At 36.5% G+C, this 22,925-nt stretch overlaps 1 protein-coding gene across 12 annotated transcripts in view; it reads left to right on the forward strand.

Moving 5' to 3' along the window:
• TANC2 (tetratricopeptide repeat, ankyrin repeat and coiled-coil containing 2) overlaps window positions 1-22,925 on the forward strand; it is a 440,895-nt gene that overhangs the window by 213,687 nt on the left and 204,283 nt on the right. For all 12 annotated transcript variants that reach the window (XM_035300383.3, XM_035300386.3, XM_035300388.3 and 9 more), the window contains one exon: window positions 4,565-4,751. In XM_035300383.3, coding sequence (XP_035156274.1) covers window positions 4,565-4,751 — 187 coding nt within the window. The remainder of the gene's footprint in view (window positions 1-4,564; window positions 4,752-22,925) is intronic.

The raw sequence follows: 22,925 nt of genomic DNA on the forward strand, positions 1-22,925 counted from the left end.
GTCAATATGCTATGCTCTGTGAATAAAAAATGGGAATGAGATTATTGAGGGATTTTTAAAAATTAGAATCAGTAAAACATCTGTTTTACTTTTCATTTCTGGATATTCATGTCAAGTTAAAATGTGACTGTTCTAATAATGACCAGGTAACATGATGTCTTATATCTTATAACCTGAGTATTTTTCAAGGACACTATCATTTCTACACAGCTACATTTCCTTGGATGATAAAATGTATACTTGTTGCTCTTGAGAGTCTGCATGTCACAGTGATTTCTACATAAAATCACAAGTCTATGGAGTGTACCTTACTTGTACATTACTGGTTAACATAATCTTAAATGAGCAGTATCATTGATTTAATATAATTAAAGCAATATGGTATGATAGAAAAGCCATTGAACCAGGAGGGAGAAAATTTGTGTTCTAGTTCCAACTCTGCCACCTACCACTTTGTAAATCTGGACATGTCACTTAACCTGTCGGAGCTTTATATTTTTCATAGGTAATAATAACTGATAATTATTAAATACCTGCTGTGTACCAATCATTGTACTAATTGTTCTACTTGCACTATTTTGTTACACTTCTTCACAATCCAGTGCAGTAGAGTTCATTTATATTCCAGTTTTCAAATAAGAGTTGGAAACACACTGCCAGAAAGTGATGAAATGGTATTCATGTCCAGATAGTCTGCTCTTATAACCTATGTTCTTAACAACCACACCATACTGTTCCAGTGTAATATTATATAATACCACCTGACAGGTTGTGGAAAGGTTCAAGTTAAATCATGAGTATGAAAATACTTTGTAAGCTGTACAATACCATAGAAATAAAAAGTATAAAATAATATGCAACATAGTACATAAATATATGCAAGAACTATGCAATTTGGGGAAAATTATAACTTTCATACTTTTGTTGGTTTCATTTTCACATTTCTTAAGTGCCTCTCATACCAGGTTGATAAGGAGTAAATGAGATATAAAAATATTTTTAAATTGTTAAGGTTTAAACAAATGTAAAATATTAATAATGAAGCTAAATGATAGCCTTCTTGCAATATAATATACGCTGAAACTATCTTGGAACCACACAAGAAAGTGGCTAAATTGATTTCTGATCTCAGGAAGATTATCAAGAAGTAGGAGGTCATGTTAATTTGGTGACTTTCTTCTGAGCTAAGCAGTGTATTAACAAAGATAAACTGCCATATTTAAGAAGATGATGATGTGATGATATTCTCAAAATAGTGCTAGTAATGGCAGAATCTAATGCAAGTCAGCATATATCATTTTTTTTGTAAAACAGAGCATTAAAGTGACATTCACCTGACCACTTTATTCTTTCAGTACTTTCTAAGGTGTTCAAATGGATCTTATGAATTTCCACTTTAGCTTCTTGCTATGTGTATTTGTAGGACCTTTAAGAGATCCAGATCGGGAGCTTTCTTAGGATCCTTCTGCAGAACAATCACTGAAAGGTTTAGGAAGTGCAGTAGCTTAAATAGATGTTCATTTTAGCCTACAGCATAGAGAATAAATAATGTCTTTCTCCAGCTCATGAACTAGTCTCCTTAAATAAATATTAGGCCTGCCTTTTAAGTCATAAGCCATGAACAATTTTCTGTTTTCTAAATGGCTTGATATTTAAGCTTTACTTTTACAGTTAAAGCTTTAAAAGTATACATTTTGTGACATGTGCTTTATTTTGCAGAAAACAACTTAGAGTAAAAATAAGTAAGCGCTGTTTGGGCTTAACCTCCACATTATCTATATTATGCATTAATACAGTTTTCTTTCACAAAGAACAGGCGAGAATCTTGTCTAAGAACAGAAATGAGTTGTTATAAAAGTAATAGATTCATACCATAATAAAACTTTCCTTTTTTTTTTTTTTTTTTTGAGACAGAGTTTCACTCTGTTGCCCAGGCGAGAGTGCAGTGGTATGACCTTGGCTCATTGCAACCTCTGCCTCCTGGGTTCAAGTGACTCTCATGCCTCAGCCTCCTGAATAGCTAGGACTACAGGCATGCACCACCACACCCAGCTAATTTTTGTATTTTTAATAGAGATGGGGTTTTGCCATGTTGGCCAGCCTGGTCTCAAACTCTTGGCCTTAAGAAGTCCACCTGCCTCAAGCCTCCCAAAGTGCTGGGATTCCAGACATGAGCTACCACATCAGGCCAAAAACTTTTCCAATATGGGGTGACTATAGCTATATCTAATGTAAAAGACCTGAGTACAGTTCATTTCATCTGCCCACATGTGTCTCAGACTGGGAGTGGGAGGTTAAAAATTGTTTGCCGAATTTCTAACCTGAAGGATTCCAATGCAGTAAATCTGGATGGGGCTCAGTATCTGTCAATTTTGTGAGAGAGCTTGCATGTTTGTTTTTTTACCACGGCACAAGTGATACTACTATGTGCCTAGTTAAGAATCATTGCTCTGTAAGGGAAAAAAGATTTTAAAGGTAAAAAAAAAAAAAAAAAATCATTGCTCTGGGAGACCAGCATCATATTACAAAAATAGAGATTATGAACAAATTGAAACTCTCCCCTTCTCTGGAAAGATAACATATAGTGGAAGAGAAATTTGGATAAATTTGAAAGCTTACTCTGTTGCTAAGAAAAATCAGATTCTGATATTATTGATATGATTGAAAAGATCTATTTGGTTGGAGGGTAATTAAAATGTCATCTGTTCTTGGTTGAGTCAAATGTATCTTTTGTAACCTGGTTATAGTATTTAAATTAAAATCAAAACCTAGATTTAACACAGATGATACAAAATCAAAACCTAGATTCAGCACAGATAATACAATTGACTGCATCTGGAAAACATCTTAGGATGAGTTGAAAAGCCTTAATATTCACATAGCTAGTTATCAACATATTCCCCAGTTATTCAATTTTAGCAGAAAGGCTATGAATAGACTCCATATGTAAAGAAGTTGAAAGGCTTCTTTTAAATATAACATTTAAAGATGTTAAATTTATCATTAGTGCGTCTTCCAGTAATTTTGCTGCTGATCATGTAATAACTTTAAAAAGGATAAAATGTAGGCTGGGTGTGGTGACTCAACACCTGTAATCCCAGCACTTTAGGAGGCCGAGGTGGGTGGAACATGAGGTCAGGAGTTCAAGACCAGACTGACCAATGGTGAAACCCCATCTCTACTAAAACTACAAAAATTAGCCGGGCACTGTGGCAGGTGCCTGTAATCTCAGCTACTGGGGAGGCAGGAGAATCACTTGAACCTGGGCCACAGAGGTTGCATTGAGCCGAGATCATGCCACTGCACTTCAGCTTGGGCAAAAGAATGAGACTCTGTCTCAAAAAAAAAAAAGATATAATGTGTTTGAAAAAATATATACTTTAATTCACTATTGTTTTAATTTATTTGTGTAGAAAGAGCTGAAGAAAAGTGAATTGTCATTCACTTAGGTAAACTAAGAATATATTACTGCCAACCTTTTAAGTAATTATTCATTCCTTCACATTAAAACTTCAGTGTTACATATTGAAGCAAATAACTTCAAGTGTAAGAATCATTCGGGATACAAAGTGATCTCAGGCTGTAATGCTGTTACAGAGAAGTTATTTAGGTTTGTATTAAATTAATAGTATTCTATTTTATTAGAGAAACTTTTAGAATAAGGCATATTTTCCATGCCTTATTGGAAAAAATTTATTTTATTTATTGTCTCTGGACAGCTGCTGTGTATCAAAAAGACACTTCTTTGCATTAAGAACTTTATTCTTCCCAGCAGTAGGGTTTTTTTCCCCCTCCATCTAAAGAAAATTATTGGCTGGGCACGGTGGCTAATACTTATAATCCCAGCACTTTGGGAGGTCAAGACAGGTGGATGACCTGAAGTCAGGAGTTCGAGACCAGCCTGAGCAACATGGTGAAATCCCTGTCTACTAAAAATACAAAACTAGTTGACTGTGGTGGCTCATGCCTGTAATCCTACTGCTTGGGAGGCTAATGCAGGAGAATTGCTTGAACCTAGGAGGCGGAGGTTGCAGTGAGCCAGGATTCCACCATCGCACTCTAGCCTGGGCAACAAGAGTGAAACTCCATCTCAAAAAAAAAAAAAAAAAAGAAAGGAAAAAGAGAGAAAGAGGAAGGGAAGGAGGGAGGGAGGGAGAGGAAGGAAGGAACCAGCAAACGAATGAACAGTGGAACAATGCAAACTTCCAGGTCTTCCAAAAAGTTTTATTTATTGCAAGGAAAACTTCTAAATAGCAAGGAAAACTTGATTTAATAAAAAAAAATTCTCTATTCTGTTAATGAATGGCAATGATAGGGCACTTGTCACTGGAAATTTAGTAGGCGGAAAATTGGCAGCAGTCTCTGTTAATGTTAAATTCATCAAGTTTCACATTAATTTCTAGCACCCAAAGTCCTTATCCGAGAAGCAAAAACAAATAGCACCTAATAGATGCAAGAGCTATGCATGTAGTTTTTTTCTTCCATCAAAGCATTTATTTTATCTTAAAATATACTTTAACAGCCGGTCAGGTTATCTTACTTATTCATGATTCCAATTTTTCAGACCTCAGCAATCACCCAGCGGATAAGTCCCTGTTCCACCCTGACTAGCAGCACTGCCTCTCCACCAGCCAGTAGCCCCTGTTCTACACTCCCACCCATCAGTACAAATGCAACTGCCAAGGATTGCAGCTATGGGGCTGTTACTAGTCCAACTTCTACCCTTGAAAGCAGAGATAGTGGCATCATTGGTGAGTTGGTTTTTATATTGATAATTTTGTGTCCTTTTTTTTCTTTTTACCTTTTAAAAGTAATTACACACGCTTAAGGTTTTCAAAAATTCTGCTTTTGAATTGTTGAGATGTATATATAAAACTTCCCTGGTCTTTTTAATGATACTGGAGAGAGGAACTTAAGGGTAAACAAAGTGAAAGGTACTCCTCCCTGCTTAAGCACTTCTTATCAGAGTAAGGACTGGATTTAAAAAAAAAAAGTCCGTCTACTTCTTTCTGTAAATTCATGTTCATTATCTACCAAGAGAAGTAGTTCATTCCTTGCTGGTAAAGTTGAGAGTTTTATGAAAGAAAGATGAGATTAGATTAAGTGGAAAAAAGAGTTATGATTTGAGTTGTTCTGAGTCTATTTGTGGAAACCATGTATCAGTTTTCAGAGCCCCTTTAGACTTTGTTTTTCTTCTTGTCAATAAGACATCCCTGTTTTTTTACCTTCTGCAAAGTAGAAAAATGGTATTTCTTTGCTTATGATTTGAAACCTTAGACCAATACATTTGTATGGCAAGCTTGGGCATAAAAAGAACTTGAAACTTGGAAGTATTCAAGCAAAGAAATTTTCCATTTCATTTTTTCCTTGTGGATTTTCTAATACCTTTTTTTTTTCCTGAAGATCCTAGTTGACTACTTAGTACTAGAAATATATCTAAATAATCTTCAACCCAATTAGCAGTTTGCAGCAGATACTAAAACCACTCTGATAAAGGCAGTGCTGATGGGACATTATGTGGTTTATTATCTCTAATAGACTCTAGGTAAACATTTAATCAGAGCCAGATATGGACTGCTGGAGGCTTATTTATGTTCAGGAGATAGGCCATTATCATTTATATATATTGTTATGATTCAACACCTCTTGCTATGAAAATCCTATAGGATATTTCTAGCTCAGGAAATCTTTCATCATATTCAAAATTTTGAGTGATCTTTCTAGAGTAGTATTTCCTACTAATGCATTTTGGACTAGAAAGTATTAAAGTATTGTGATTACTCTTTGGGACACTGTTCTAATGCTTTTCTTATAGTTAGGTATGAAGATAAGAAGAGTAGGGGAAGAATACAGTTCTGGAACTTCCCCGTTTTTATGGTTATCAAGTTGTATAATGATTCAGATATTGAACATTATTCGATACCATTGGTATTTACAAAATGCTAAAAAATTGCATTTCCTTTAATAATGGGGTTACTGATAGACTCCTTTGGACAAATAAGTCTGTGTGCATTTTCTAGTCAGAGATGATAATTTACAAATAGTGTAAAGCTATATGTTTATACTCTGTGAGAGGATAAAATGGAAATTGGGCTTCTGTCCAAAAGATAAATGTCATTTCTGGGTATTGCTTTTCTACCTGACAACCAGATGATGACAGTGTCATAGTCTCCAGCAGGTTTATGTGGAATAAAGAAGAAGAAGGAACGTAGGTGGTAATAAAAATAATTTTAATTAAAAGTAATTTATTGCTAGATTTCTTTTCAGACCCCAAAATTATAGTATATGCCAACCCCAGTTAAGTATTTAGGACTACAGCATAAATGGGGAATGAAAGTGTTCCATCATCTATGACATTGCCCATGTGAATGTATGGGTTTTTATTTATACATAGGTAGACAAAAGTGATTATGTTTTTTCCTTGCTCCCTCTGGGCCCCAGATGAAGATAGTTGATTTGATACTACTCCTCGGTATATGTGGGTGAGGGAGTTGAATTGATAACACTCCTCAGTATATACAGATTGGTCTGTATAAAGCTCCTTTCAGTTTATTACTTTTCCCTTTATCCTCAATCCCATTCAATTGCAGCCATGTATTATATTTATATAAGTTCTTGAATATTATATGTTGTTTTTTGTGTATGTATGTGATTTTAATTTATAAAGTGGCATGTTAATACAGATCTTTTTCTGCTTTTTAAAATCTACATGAACACCAAATTTTTTGCTTCTGATTGATGTAAATATTCTTTATATTTTGCTTGTGAACACTTAGGTTACCTCCATCTCTTCTACCATTTGTACAAACCTTTTCTAGAGTTTATGCCTAGGACTGGAATTACTGAATCATGGAGCCTACCATTATTTAACTTCATGAAGTACTTCCAGATTATTATTCAGAATAGTTGCAGTAATTCGCATTCTCATCTGCGGTATGTAAAGCTTCTTTGACACTAGCTAGCCCACTTCTAAAATCCAAAACTCTGAAAGCCTTAAGTTTTTTAAAATATAAATTTACATCAAATCCATTTGGCTGTAAAATTTTACCTGAACTAACATGAGGCTGCTTATAGTCTTTATCCTACTAAATATGAATATTCATACATTTTATTGTAGAAATGTTAATATACTTAGTTACGGTATAGCCATATACAGTGTCTATACCTTTTAAAATATGAGACATTGTGTATTTTGAAACATCTTCGGAGTTTCATATATGTGATTGTAGACCTGTGTCATCTAACTTTCTGATTTTAGTAATCTGATGGTTATAAAGTTGTCTCATTTTAATATGTATTTCTTTCATTAGTGTAGAGGTTCTGCATCTCTTCATATGCTCACTACCTATTGTATACTTGTTAAGGGGAGTAATTCACATGGAAATAGGTGAAGTTTTGGGAAAAGAAGAATCTAAAGAAGGCAAATGCAAAGAGAAGAAAACAGAGGACTGAGCACAAAATCTTAGAGCACATTCAAAGAGCAGGGAATTGGAAGTGGGAGAAGAATGAGCCAGTGGACACCAAAAAAAGGTAGTAGTCAGATAAACTGGAGAAAAATTGGGGCAATCCTATGTTACCAAAGCCAAGGGAGACACATGTTTCAAGGAAGGGGTGTGGGACGATTGGTCAAGAAATGACAGATTTTGAGAAGACAAAGGAATATGAGGATGATTAGAGAATAAAAGTAAATATTTTTCCCACATTTAGCTTCCTTCTGTAGATTATCAAATAAAAAATATTTGTTTAGAAGTTGTGGCAGATGTTAATGCCATGATTGCAAAGTGTATCTCCAAGTATGCACATCAATGTGTGGATTCATTCATTTTAAATAAATATTGAGTAAATAAAAAGTATTTTTACAACAAAGTTGTAGGATACAAAATCAACACTAAAGCAATTTGTATTTCTACATACTAAAGATGAAAAATTCAAAAAGAAAAATAAGGAAACAGTTTTATTACAGTGACATCACAAAGAATTAAATAGGAATAAATTTAACCAAGGAGGCAAAAAAAAAAATTGTGCATTGAAAACTACAAAACATTGCAGAAGAAATTTTAAGACTTAAATGGAAAGATACCTTGTGTTCGTGGATTGGAAGACTTAATATTGTTAAGATAACAGTATTTCCCAAAGCCATCTACAGATTCAAAGCAATCTCTATCACAATCTCAACAATGGTCTCTGCAGAAATAGAAATATCCAGCTGGGAATGGTTGCATGAACTTGTAGTCCCAGCTCCTCGGGAGGCTGAGGCAGGAGGATCATTTGAGCCAGGAGTGCAAGTCCAGCCTGGAAAACCTAGCAAGACTCTATTTTAAAAAAAGAAAAAAGAAAGAAAGATTCATCCTAAAAGCCATATGGAATCTTAAAGGACCCCAAATAGCCAAAACAATCTTGAAAAAGAACAAAATTTGAGGACTCACATTTCATGATTTCAAAACTTATTACAAAGCTACAGTAAAGCAGTGTAAAGAGACCAGAAATAGGGGGCCAGATGCAATGGCTCATGCCTGTAATCCCAGCATTTTGGGAGGCCAAGGCAGGCAGATCACTTGAGGTCAGGAGGTTTGAGACCAGCCTGGCCAACATTGTGAAACTCTATCCCAACTAAAAATACAAAAAGTAGCTGGGGGCGGGTGGGGGGGGAGGTAACAGGAGCCTGTAATCCCAGCTACTCGGGAAGCTAAGGCAGAAGAATCACTTGAACCTGGGAGGCAGAGGTTGCAGTGAGCCGAGATTGAGCCAGTGCACTCCAGCCTGGGCAACTGAGCAAGACTCTCTCAAAAATAAATAAACAAAAATAAAGAGACCAGAAATAAACTCTTGCATATATGGTCAAATGGTTTTTGACAAGGGTCCTAAGACCATGTGACATGGACAGTCTTTTCAGCAATTAGTACTGGGAAAATTGAATATTGACCTGCAAAAGAATGAAGTTGGTCATTTACCATCTACCATATACAAAAATTAAAATGGATTAAAGACTTAAACGTAATAGTTAAAAACTGTAACACTCTTAGAAATGTAACCAAGGAGGCAAAAAAAAACCCCTTGTACATTGAAAACTACAAAACATTGCAGAAGAAATTTTAGGACTTAAATAGATATACTGTATTTGTGGATTGGATATAGGAGAGGAAGATAGAAGAACATATGAGGAAATCTTCTTTGAACATTGGATTTGGTATTGAATCCTTGGATATGAACCAAAAGCACAGGCAACAAAAGAAAATAACACATTGGACTTGATATAAATTTAAAACTTTTGTGTATCACAAGAGAACAAAAAGGCCAGGTGCAGTGGCTCACACCTGTAATCCCAGAACTTTGGGAAGCTGAGGCAGGCGGATCACCTGAGCTTAGAAGTTCAAGACCAGCCTAGCCAACATGGTGATACCCCATCTCCACTAAAAATACAAAAGTTAGCTAGGCATGGTGGCCAAGCCTGTAATCCCCCCTACTCAGGAGACTGGAGAATCACTTGAAGCTGGGAAGCAGAGGTTGCAGTGAGCTGAGATCACACCATTGCACTCCAACCTGGGTGACAGAGCAAGACTGTGTCTCAAAAAGAAAAGAAAAAAGGAGCAAAAAGACAACTCACAGATATTGGAAATCATGTATCTGATAAGGGATTAATATCCAAAATATATAAAGAACCTCTACCACAAACCAATCAAATATGGGAAAAGGACTTACATAGACATTTCTCCAAAGAAGATATAGAAATGGCCAGTAGACACATGAAAAGATATTCAACGTCATTAGTCATTAGGGAAATGCAAACCAAAACCACAATAAAATACTACTTCATACCCATTAAGATGACTATTATGAAAAGAAAATATTACATAACAAGTGTTGGCAAGGATGTGGAGAAATTGGAACTCTCATATGTTACTGCTGGGAATGTAAATGGTACAGCTGCTGTGGAAAAGAGTGTGACAGTTCTTCAAAAAGTTAAACATAGAATTGCCATATGATCCAGCAATTTCTCTTCTAGGTATATATCTGAAAGGATTGAAGGCAAGGATTTGGACAGATATTTGTATACTGATGTTCATAGTGGCATTTTCACAACAGCCAAAAAGTGGAAATAATACAAATGTACATGGACAGATGACTGGAGAAACAAAATGTGACATATACTTGCAGTGAAATGTTATTCACCTTAAAAAGGAATGAAATTCTAATGTATGCTACAACGTAGATGAGCTTTGAAAATGTTATGCTAAATGAGATAAGCCAGGCACAAAAGGATTGTACGATACATATTTTTCCGCTCATATAAATGGAATACAAGAATAGGCAAATCATAGAGACAAAAAGTAGAATAAAGAATACTGAGTGAGGCTGCAGTGGTGGGGGTAGTTGGTGGGATGTGGAAATGGAAGTTATTGTTTAAAGGGTACAGAATTTTAGTTGGGGATGATAAAAAGTTCTAGAGATGGATAATGTTGATGTTTGCACAACATTGTGAATATACTTAGTGCCCCCAAATTGTACACTTAAAAATGGCTAAAATAATAAATTTTATGTTGTGTATATTTTACCACAATATAACATTTTTAAAAGAATACTTATTTATATGGTTTAGACAATAAGAATATAGCAAATATCTACCTCTCTTACCTTATAACAAAAATGACCTGTGTAATACTCTCAAATTTTTTTTTTATTTCTCCCCATTTCTGTTTACCCTCAGAGGTCATCTGAATTTTGTGATTATCACTCCAATTCTTTCTTTCATGATTTTGCCACATTTGTATACCTACATAATTTATTATTTGGATCTTATGTTTTAAATTTCATATAACTGAAAGCATACATATGCGAATTTATTTTGTGCTTAGTGTTATGTACCTGAGATACAATCATGTTGTTGTATGTTAGCCTGCTTGTTTTTATTGCCATATTGTATTCTACTGTATGAATATAGCAGAATTTATTTATTATTTTTTGATGGAAAGTTGAGATGTTTCCAGATTTTTGCTCTTGCAAATAGTACTGCTGTGATTATTCTTGTGTCCTTAGTCATGCATGACCCAGAATGTTTATCTAGAAGTGAAATTGTCAGTTATTAGAAATGTGCCTCTTTCAACTTTATAAAATAATTTAATCTTTTATGAAACTATACCAATTTATGTTGCAACTAGCAGTATACTGTAGAATGTTCCATTTGCTGTAGATCTTTCTCATGTTTGATATTGTCAGGCTTCATCTTGCCAATCTAGATTATATGAAAGTTTATCTCATTACAATTTTAATTTGTGTTTTTTTGATTACTGATGAAATTGAACAGTCTTTTCACATGTTCATTAGCCATTTAGGTTTCCTCTTTTGTGAAATGCCTGTTCAAGTTTTTGCTCATTTCCTATTGTGATTTTTCTTTTTCTTACAGATTTGAGGGAAATCTTTATTAGTGTTACTTTTAAGGTAGTCAACTTTTTAATTTTTTCTTTTATATTTGATATTTTTGTGAAACTTTGCTTTGTCACTCAAGTCCTTAAATCACGAAGAATTGGTACAAGACTACAAATTTGTATTTTTCTATACAAACAACTAATTCCATTACCATGTTCATATACAGTGTATTGCTGCCAAAAGCTAGTTTCCATAAATATTTAGGTCTTTTTCTGAGCTTTTATTCATTCCATTGACAAATCAGTCTCTCCTTGTAACAATATTGTACTGTCTTAATTACAACAGCTATAAGCCTTGATACTTGGTAAACAAAGTCCCCTATCTTGATCATCATCTTCAGGATTCTTGGCTATTCTATACCCTTTCTTCTCCCAAATAAATTTAAGAATCAATTTGCCAAATTCATGAAGAACCCTTTTGGAGATTTTTATTAGAATTGCATTTAATCTATAGATCAATGAGTGATGAATTTACAACTGTTTCCAATATGAAATCTTCTAATCCAGGAATAATATATTCTTGGATTATAAACCTAAAATAAACCTAAAATAACATATTTTAGGGTTTTTCTTATACTTTAAGTTCAGGAATATATTTTTATGTTTGTTTCATTAAGAGCTTCTTAATATCTTTCAATAATGTGGTCTAATTTTTTCATAAAGGTCTGGTATATCCTTTTTAAGATTTTTTTTCCTAGATGCTTTATATTTTTATGTATTTGTCAGTGTTGTCATTTTCATTATACTTTTTACGTGTTGCATAGAAATATGTAGACATTTGTATATATTTTGTATTCAGCACTGTAGCAAATTCTCTTGTTAAATAAATTATCTATAACTGAAAGCTATATATGCTATATGTAGCAGTTACAATCTTGGCTCACTGCAACCTCCACCTCAAACTCCAGCCGAAGTAATCCTCCCTCTTCAGCCTCCTGAGCAGCTGAGACTGCAGGTGCAAGCCACCACACTCAGCTAATTTTTGTATTTTTTTGAGAGACAGGATTTTAACATATTGCCCAGGCTGGTCTTGAACTCCTGTGCCCAAGTAATCCACCTGCCTCACCCTCCCAAAGTGCTGGGATTATGGACACAAGGCACTACACCTGGCCACACCTTTTTTCCCCTTATTTTATCAGCTAATTCTCTGGCACATTGAATTATAGTAATGGGAGCAGTCATCTTTATCTTGTAACTGATTCTTAAAGGAATGCTTTCAGTATTTCACCATTAAGTATTATGTTCCTATAGATGTTTGTAGATGTCCTTATCAGGTGTTTTAAAATGTTTATTATGTATTTTTAACCATTAATGTATATTAATTTTTTTTCAAATGCTTCTAAAAATATCTGTTGAGGTGATTAGTTTTTCTCCTTTATTCTGTCAATGGTGTAAACTACACTGATTAATTTTTCAAATGTTAACCTAATTTTGCATTCCTAGAACCACGTGTGGTTGTGATACATTTTTAAATAAATCAACTGATTTTCTAACATTTTGTTTGAATCTGTATTCATGATTGAGATTTGCTTGAAATTCTCCTTTCTGGTTCTGCAGTTGTCAGGTTTTGATATTAAGGATTATGTTAGTCTTATAAAATAGTTTGAGCTCATCCAAATATGAATACTCCCCAAGGTTTGCTCTCAGTCTTTCTATTGTCATCTTTCTCAGTTGTAACCATCTGCTTTCCCTGCTGGGATGACTCTCTCTATTCCTTCACTCCCATTTCATGTTTCAAGCTCTGATTTTTGGTTCCACAGTTTCACTATTTATTACATTGTTTTGTTTGGTTGTTTTTTGTTTTTTTTTTCTTTTCAGCATCTTTATTTGAGATATAATTCACATATTGTACAATTCACTCATTTTAAATGTACAATCCAATGGTTTTTAGTATGGTCACAGAGCTCTGCAACTATCACCATAATCAAATTTAGAACGTTTTCATCATCTAATAAAGAAACTCCATAACCATTAGTAGTCATTCCCCATTTCTCACTAATCCATCTATCCTCTCCCCTCCAACCCCCAACTTCAGGCAGTCACTTGTCTAGTTTCTGTTTCTGTATATTTCCCCATTCTGTACATTTTTTACTCCTTCTAATTGTGATTGTATATCCTTTAACCAAAAATTCCCCCTAACTCATAATCACCCAGACCCCTACAGACCCCTAAAAACCACCATTCTACTTTCCTCTTCTATGAAATCAGCTTTATTAGATTCCACATATGAGTGAGATCATGCTGTATTTATCTTCCTTTGCTTGGCTTATTTTACTTACATTATATCTTCCTGTTTCATTCATGTTATCATAAATGACAGGATTTCCTTCTTTTTTATGACTGGACAGTATTCCATTGTGTGCGTGTGTGTGTGTGTGTATACATGTATATATTTCACTTTTTTAATCCACTCACCTGTTGATGGGCACTTAGGTTGATTCCATGTCTTGATGTCTTGGCTATTGTGAATAGTGGTAAACATATGAGTCAGATGTCTTTTTGATATACTGATATTTACTTTAGATACATACCCAGTGGTGGGATTGCTGGATCATATGGTAGTTGTATTTTTCGTTCTTTTTTTATTTTTTTTTTTATTGCATTTTAGGTTTGGGGGTACATGTGAAGAACATGCAAGATTGTTGCATAGGTACACACATGGCAGTGTGATTTCCTGCCTTCCTCCCCATCACCTATGTCTGGCATTTCTCCCCATGCTATCTCTACTCAACTCCCCACTGCCTGCTGTTCCTCCCCCATATCCCCCCGACAGACCCCAGTGTGTGATGCTTCCCTCCATGTATCCATGTGTTCTCATTGTTCATCACCCACCTATGAGTGAGAACATGCGGTGTTTGATTTTCTGTTCTTGTGTCAGTTTGCTGGGAATGGTGGTTTCCAGGTTCATCCATGTCCCTACAAAGGACACGAACTCATCGTTTTTGATGGTTGCATAGTATTCCATGGTGTATATGTGCCACATTTTCCCAGTCCAGTCTATATCATCAGTGGGCATTTGGGTTGGTTCCAGGTCTTTGCTATTGTAAACAGTGCTGCAATGAACATTCGTGTGCATGTGTCCCTATAGTAGAATAATTTATAATCCTTTGTGTATATGCCCAGTGATGGGATTGCTGGGTGAAATGGAATTTCTATTCTAGGTCCTTGAGGAATCGCCACACTGTCTTCCACAATGGTTGAACTAATTTACACTCCCACCAGCAGTGTAAAAGTGTTCCTATTTCTCCACATCCTCTCCAGCATCTGTTGTCTCCAGATGTTTTAATGATCGCCATTCTAACTGGCGTGAGACGGTATCTCAATGCGGTTTTGATTTGCATTTCTCTAATGACCAGTGATGATGAGCATTTTTTCATATGTTTGTTGGCCTTATGTCTGTCTTCTTTTGTAAAGTGTCTGTTCATATCCTTTGCCCACTTTTGAATGGGCTTGTTTTTTTCTTGTAAATCTGTTTTAGTTCTTTGTAGATACTGGATATCAGCCCTTTGTCAGATGGGTAAACTGCAAAAATATTTTCCCTTTCTGTTGGTTGCCGATTCACTCTAATGACTGTTTCTTTTGCCACGCAGAAGCTGTGGAGTTTGATTAGGTCCTATTTGTCTATTTTGGCTTTTGTTGCCAATGCTTTTGGTGTTTTGGTCATAAAGTCCTTGCCTGCTCCTATGTCTTGAATGGTTTTGCCTAGATTTTCTTCTAGGGTTTTTATGGTGCCAGGTCTTATGTTTAAGTCTTTAATCCATCTGAAGTTAATTTTAATGTAAGGTGTCAGAAAGGGGTCCAGTTTCTGCTTTCTTCATGTAGCTAGCCAGTTTTCCCAACACCATTAATTAAACAAGGAATGCTTTCCCCATTGCTTGTTTTTGTCAGGTTTGTCAAAGATCAGATGGTTGTAGATGTGTTGTGTTGCCTCCGAGGCCTCTGTTCTGTTCCATTGGTCTATATCTCTGTTTTGGTACCAGTACCATGCTGTTTTGATTACTGTGGCCTTGTAGTATAGTTTGAAGTCCGGTAGTGTGATGCCTCCCGCTTTATTCTTTTTGCTTAGAATTGACTTGGCTATGCAGACTCTCTTTTGGTTCCATATGAAGTTCATGGTGTTTTTTTCCAGTTCTGTGAAGAAGGTCAGAGGTAGCTTGATGGGGATAGCATTGAATCTGTAAATTACTTTGGGAAGTATGGCCATTTTCACAATATTGATTCTTCCTAACCATGAGCATGGAATGTTTCTCCATTTGTTTGTGTCCTCTCTTATTTCGTTGAACAGTGGTTTGTAGTTCTCCTTGAAGAGGTCCTTTACATCTTTTGTTAGTTGTATTCCTAGGTATTTTATTGTCTTTGTAGCAATTGTGAATGGCAGTTCATTGATTTGGCTCTCTTTAAGTCTGTTACTGGTTTATAGGAATGCTTGTGATTTCTGCACATTGATTTTGTATCCTGAGACTTTGCTGAAGTTGCTTATCAGTTTCAGGAGAATTTGGGCTGAGACCATGGGGTCTCCTAGATATACAATCATGTCGTCTGCAAATAGAGACAATTTGACTTCCTCCTTTCCTATTTGAATACCCTTTATTTCTTTTTCTTGCCAATTGCACTGGCTAGAACTTCCAATACTATATTGAATAGGAGTGGTAAGAGAGGGCATCATTGTCTAGTGCCAGATTTCAAAGGGAATGCTTCCAGTTTTTGCCCATTCAGTATGATATTGGCTGCTGGTTCGTCATAAATAGCTTTTATTATTTTGAGATATGTTTTACCAAAACCTAGTTTATTGAGGGTTTTTAGCATAAAGGCCTGTTGAATTTTGTCAAAGGCCTTCTCTGCATCAATTCAGATAATCATGTGGTTTTGTCTTTGGTTCTGTTTATGTGGTGAATTACGTTTATAGACTAGCATATGTTGAACCAGCCTTGCATCCCCAGGATGAAGCCTACTTGATCATGGTGGATAAGCTTTTTGATGTGCTGTTGCAATCGGTTTGCTGGTATTTTATTGAAGATTTTTGCATTTGTGTTCATCATGGATATTGGCCTGAAGTTTTCTTTTTTTTGCTGAGTCTCTGCCAGGTTTTGGTAACAGGATGATGCTGGTCTCATAAAATGATTTGGGAAGGATTCTCTATTTTTGGATTATTTGGAATAATTTCAGAAGGATACTACCATCTCCTCTTTGTATGTCTGGTAGAATTCAGCTGTGTACCCATCTGGACCTGGGCTTTTTTTGGGTGGTAGGCTATTAATTGCTGCCTCAACTTCTACCCTTGTTATTGGTCTATCAGGGTTTCGACTTCTTCCTGGTTTAAGCTTGGGATTATGCAGGTGTCCAAGAATTTATCCATTTCTTCCAGGTTTACTAGTTTATGTGCATAGAGTTGTTTGTAATGATCTCTGATGATGGTTTGTATTTCTGTGGAATCTGTGGTTATATCCCCCTTATCATTTTTTATTGCATCTATTTGATTATTCTCTCTTTTCTTTTTTATTAATCTGGCTAATGGTCTGTCTGTTTTGTTGATCTTTTCAAAAAAAAACCAGCTCCTGGATTTATTGATTTTTTTGAAGAGTTTTTTTGTGTCTCTATCTTCTTCAGTTCTGCTCTGATCTTAGTTATTTCTTGTCTTCTGCTAGGTTTTGAGTTTTATCTTGCTCCTCTAGCTCCTTCAATTTTGATGACAGAGTGTCAATTTCAGACCTTTCCTTGCTTCTCATGTGGACATATATTGCCATATATTTTCCTCTAGACACTACCTTAAATGTGTCCCAGAGATTCTGGTACATTGTGTCTTCATTTTTATTGGTTTCAAAGAACTTCTTTATTTCTGCCTTCATTTCATTGTTTATCCAGTCAACATTCAAGAGCCAGTTGTTCAGTTTCCATGAAGCTGTGCGGTTCTAAGGTAGTTTCTGAATTCTGAGTTCTAACTTGATTGTGCTGTGGTCTGAGAGAATGTTTCTTATGATTTCCATTCTTTTGCATTTACTGAGGAGAGATTTACTTCCAATTATGTGGTCCATTTTAGAGTAGACGTCATGTGGTACTGAGAAGAATGTATATTCTGTGGATTTGGGGTGGAGAGTTCTGTAAATGTCTATCAGGTTTGCTTGTTCCAGGTCTGAGTTCAAGTCCTGGATATCCTTGTTAATTTTCTATCTGGTTGATCTGTCTAATATTGACAGTGGAGTGTTAAAGTCTCCCATTATTATTTGTGTGGGAGTCTGAGTCTCTTTGTAAGTTGTTAAGAACTTGCCTTATGTATCTGGGTGCTCCTGTATTGAGTGCGTATATATTTAGGATCGTTAGCTCTTCTTCTTGCATTGATCCTTTTACCATTATATAATGTCCATCTTTGTCTCTTTTGATCTTTGTTGCTTTAAAGTCTATTTTATCAGAGACAAGAATTGCAACTCCTGCTTTTTTTTTTGCTCTCCATTTGCTTGGTAAATCTTCCTCCATCTTTTTATTTTGAGCCTTTGTGTGTCCTTGAATGTGAGATGGGTTTCCTGGGTACAGCACACCAGTGTATTTTGGCTTTTTATTTAATTTGCCAGTCTGTGTCTTTCGATTGGGGCGTTTAGCCCATTTACATTTAGGGTTAATATTGTTATGTGTGAATTTGATTCTGCCATTGTGATGCTGGTCAGCTGTTTTGCCCATTAGTTGATGCAGTTTCTTCATTGTATCGATGCTCTTAACCATTTGGTATGTTTTTGGAGTAGCTGGTACTGGTTGTTCCTTTCTATGTTTAGTGCGTCTTTCAGGAGCTCTTGTAAAGCAGGCCTGGTGGTGATGAAATCTCTGAGTACTTGCTTGTTCGCAAAGGATTTTATTTTTCCTTCACTTATGAAGCTCAGTTTGGCTGGATATGAAATTCTGGGTTGAAAGTCCTTTTCTTTAAGGATATCGAATATTGGCCCCCACTCTCTTCTGGCTTGTAGGGTTTCTGCCAAGAGATCTGCTGTGAGTCTGATGGGCTTCCCTTTGTGGGTAACCCGACCTTTCTCTCTGGCTGCCTGTAGCATTTTATCCTTCATTTCAACCCTGGTGAATCTGACCGTTATGTGCCTTGGGGTTGCTCTTCTTGAGGAATATCTTTGTGGTATTCTCTGTATTTCCTGGATTTGAATATTGGCCTGCCTTGCTAGGTTGGGGAAGTTTTCCTGGATAATATCCTGAAGAGTATTTTTCAGCTTGGATTCATTCTCTCCGTCACATTCAGGTACACCTATCAAACGTAGATTAGGTCTTTTCACATAGTCCCATATTTCTTGGAGACTTTGTTCATTCCTTGTTACCCTTTTTTCTCTAATCTTGCCTTCTCATTTTATTTCATTGAGTTGATCTTCAACCTCTAATATCCTTTCTTCTGCTTGGTCAATTAGGCTGTTGAAACTTGTGCATGCTTCTCGAAGTTCTAGTGTTGTGTTTTTCAGCTCCGTCAATTCACTTATATTCCTCTCTAAGTTGTTTATTCTCATTAGCATTTTGTCAAATCTTTTTTCAAGGTTCTTAGTTTCTTTGCATTGGGTTAGAACATGTTCTTTTAGCTCAGAGGAGTTTCTTATTACCCACATTCTGAAGCCCGATTCTGTCAATTCATCACACTCATTCTCCATCCAGCCTTGTTCCCTTGCTGGTGAGAAGTTGTGATCCCTTGTAAGAGGAGAGGCATTCTAGTTTTGGGTGTTTTCATTCTTTTTGCACCGGTTTCTTCCCATCTTTTTGGATTTATCCACCTGTTGTCTTTGTAGTTGTTGACTCTCAGATTGGGTCTCTGAGTGGACATCCAGTTTGTTGATGATGAAGTTATTTTTTTTTAATTAAAAATAATATATACCTCGTGATCCACCCACCTTGGCCTCCCAAAGTTCTGGGATTATAGGCGTGAGCCACCATGCCCAGCCAATGATGAAGTTATTTCTTTCTGTTGCTTAGTTTTCCTTCTAACATTCAGGCCCCTCTGCTGTAGGACTCCTGAGGTCCACTCCAGGCCCTGCTTGCCTGGGGGCCACCTGCAGCGGCTGCAGAACGGTAAGGGTTGCTGCCAGTTTCTTCTGCTCTTTGTCCCAGAAGGATACCTGCCAAATGTCAGTCTAAGCTCTCCTTTATGAGGTGACTCTTTGGATATACAGGGGTCAGGGAGCTGCTTGAGGAGGCTGTCCTTTATAGGAGCTCAATTGCTGAGCTGTGAGCTCCGTTCATTCAGAGCTGCTGGGCAGGTACGTTTAAGTCTGCTGCAGCAGAACTCGTAACCCCCCCACCTTTTTTTCCCAGGTGCTCTATCCCAGGGAGTTAGGGCTTTATTTATAAGCTTCTGTCATGCCGCTGCCTTTTTTCAGGGCTGTCCTGCCCAGCGAGGAGGCAGCCTAGTCACTGTCTGCCTGCAGAGGCTTTGCTGAGCTGCTGTGGGCTCCACCGAGCTGCCGTGTGAACTTCCCTGCAGTCCTGTTTATACGGGTATAGTTAGAACTGCCTCGGCAATGGTGGCCCACCTCTGTAGTGGCGGACTGTCTCGGCAATGGCGGGCTGCCTCAGCAATGGCAGACTACCTCCATAGTGGTGGACTGCCTTGGTAATGGTGGACCCCCCTCCCCCGCAGAGCTGGACCCTCCCAGGTTCAGCTGTGCTTGCTGTGAAATTCTCAATCCAGAGCATTTCGATTGCTGTTTTTTTGTGGGGGTGGGAACAGCCAAGCCTGATCACCTGGCTCCCTGCCTCAGACCCCCTTTTTTTTTTTTCAGTTGAACGGGTGACTCTGTCTCCAAGGTGTTCCAGTTGCCTGTTGAAAAGGTGCTGGGATCTGTGTGGTTTCCCGTGTGGCAACCCACTGCGCCAGCTCAAACAGCCACCCTGAGATTCATGGCACTTTTTATGTCTGGGAGTCTCCTGGCCTGGCTCTCTGTTTCAGTCCCCTTTTTTATCAGTTGAATGAGCGACTCTGTCTCCCAGGCACTCCAATCACCAGCTAAAACGGTGCCCGGACCCATGTATTTTGTACAGATACCCACCACGCCCAGGGCGCCAGCCAAAACAGCCGCACTGGCGACCTGTGGGGCTCCTCCACCTGCAATCTCCTTGTCTGTGGGCAATAAAAATTTGTCTGTAAATGTGGCATCCACTCACTCTCCGCACTTTCACTGGGAGCTGCAATCCTGAGCTGCTCCTAATTGGCCATCTTGGATCTGTCCTCCTGCATGCTATATTTTTATTTTTTTTTGAGACAGAGTTTCGCTCTTGTTACCCAGACTGGAGTGCAATGGCGTGATCTCGGCTCACTGCAACCTCCGCCTCCTGGGTTCAGGCAATTCTCCTGCCTCAGCCTCCCGAGTAGTTGGGACTACAGGTGTGCGCCACCATGCCCAGCTAATTTTTGTATTTTTAGTAGAGACGGGGTTTCACCATGTTGACCAGGATGGTCTTGATCTGTTGACCTTGTGATCCACCTGCTCAGCCTCCCAAAGTGCTGGGATTATAGGCATGAGCTACCGTGCCCAGCCTTTTTTTTAATGTCTTTTGTACATAACAGCAGGGCTTTAGCCTCTGTGTTTTCCTTGTTTTTAATTTCTCCTTTTATCTTGTGGGTATTACAGAGGTAGGTTTTAAAAGTTTTTTTTTAATTTAAATATGAAGAAAATTCTTAAAATATAGTTTCTACTCTCCAGAAATGTACAGTGTAGTAAAGGAGGCAAGGTACATTTACAAAAGAGTTAAGTAACAATATTAAGTAGTAAATGATTAAGACTGCAAATAATTAGTTGCCTGTGAGACCACTTTTTAGCTATATAAGTGGGCAAGATGGCTAATGTCTCTAAGCATCAGTTTCCTCATCTGTGTAATGAAGATAGTGATACCAGTTCTGCTTAGAGTATTCTATTGATAATCTGGTGAGATACTGTATGTTTATATAATTAAAGGTTATAAGGCGATAAATATGAGTTTATTATGATTTATAGTATTAAAGCTTATGATCCAGTAGAGAAGAAAGAACATCCTGCTTAAAATATTTATAAGCTTTTTCTGGGGTGATATTTCTTTATCGGTTATCAAAAAAATCACTTTGGCTTTGGGTTGTTAGGCTCCTGGAGTTACTTTTCAATTCTTAATTTGTTCTCCATATTCATCCTTTGGAAAGTTCTGAGTTTCAGAAACTGTTTTCCTTTGTTTTTCAGATTTGCTACCACATACTGTCCTTGGCTTTTTGTACCCAAAGACCAGCCAAAATATAGGAATATAATTTTCTCTGCTTAGTTTCTGTTAGCTATCTCTCCAGAATGAGCGTAGGTTGTCCATTTTTTAAGGTTTTACAACTAAAGGGGAAATAGAGTATAATAAATATGGGAACTTATCTTCTAAAATCTTACGTGGTTTCCAAAAAGTTCTGTGATGGCTCTGATTTCTTTTCTCAGGTGGGGCCCAAAAGCACATACCCTCATCTCTCTTGTAATTCTTAAGTTTAGAAAATTTTCCCTCTTCCCACTTCTCTACCTTTTTCTAGTTTACTTAGATTTATTCTTCCTTAGCCTTTTACCTTTTGTGACAACAAAGTCAGATTTTCTTTCTTAGAAATTTAGGTCATCCTTTGTAATTCATCTTCTTCCATTGTTACTACAAAATCTAGAACTTCATTTAAATTTTCAGAGAATCTCACTAAAAAGGATTGTGGAAATTACCTCATGAGCTTAGGTCTCTTCTTTTGGCAATAGGTACATTCATAATATAAGAAGAGGAAATAAATTAACATATAAAAACTCTTCTGGGATAGTATCTTTTATTCTTGTTTTATGATTATTGCTAAGAAATTTATAATCTAGTTGTTAATGTTTTTAATCATTTCTAGAGTTAATTAAAATTTTTCTACTTGTGTATACTTAGTGATAAGACTATGTGAAATTCAAGAAGACTTCAGTTTATTTTCTTAAGGTATTTAAATCCATAAGGTTAGAGCTACAGAGAAGATCTGTACAAGAAGGGCCTGTTACTGTTTGCTTATTTGGGCAGGTTGTGTCTTTTATATTAGTTCCTACTTAGGGACTGCTTATTTTATTCTAATTCCTTGTTACATATTAGGAGTCAGGAAATAAATTTAAATGAGGAAAAGAACAGAATAAAAAGAATATAGAGATCTTTTAGGGACCTCTGAGGCTCTCTCCAGCAATCATTGAAGACTATATAAATCCCCTTTTGATGGAATTTTGAAAATATTATCACAAATAGGCCCCAGCTCTAGGTCCTCTGGCACTGATACATTAATTTTTTGGTTTAGTTTCATTGTTCAAATATGTGAGAGATGGCTGTATTTTGGTTTCAGTTATTTAAACTTCATGATAGAAGTGAAATAATCATCAGTAACTTTAAAAAAATATGTTACTAGATATTCTTATTATCTAGTCATGAATTTACATAATCATAAACAAATTAATCTCTACTTGAAATTTTCTTTTAAATTCACTCTTTAAATGTTATAAATTAATGAAGTACAAGGCAATG

Source organism: Callithrix jacchus, chromosome 5 (genome assembly GCF_049354715.1).
Source record: "Callithrix jacchus isolate 240 chromosome 5, calJac240_pri, whole genome shotgun sequence".
In the NCBI taxonomy this organism is placed as follows: domain Eukaryota; kingdom Metazoa; phylum Chordata; class Mammalia; order Primates; family Cebidae; genus Callithrix; species Callithrix jacchus.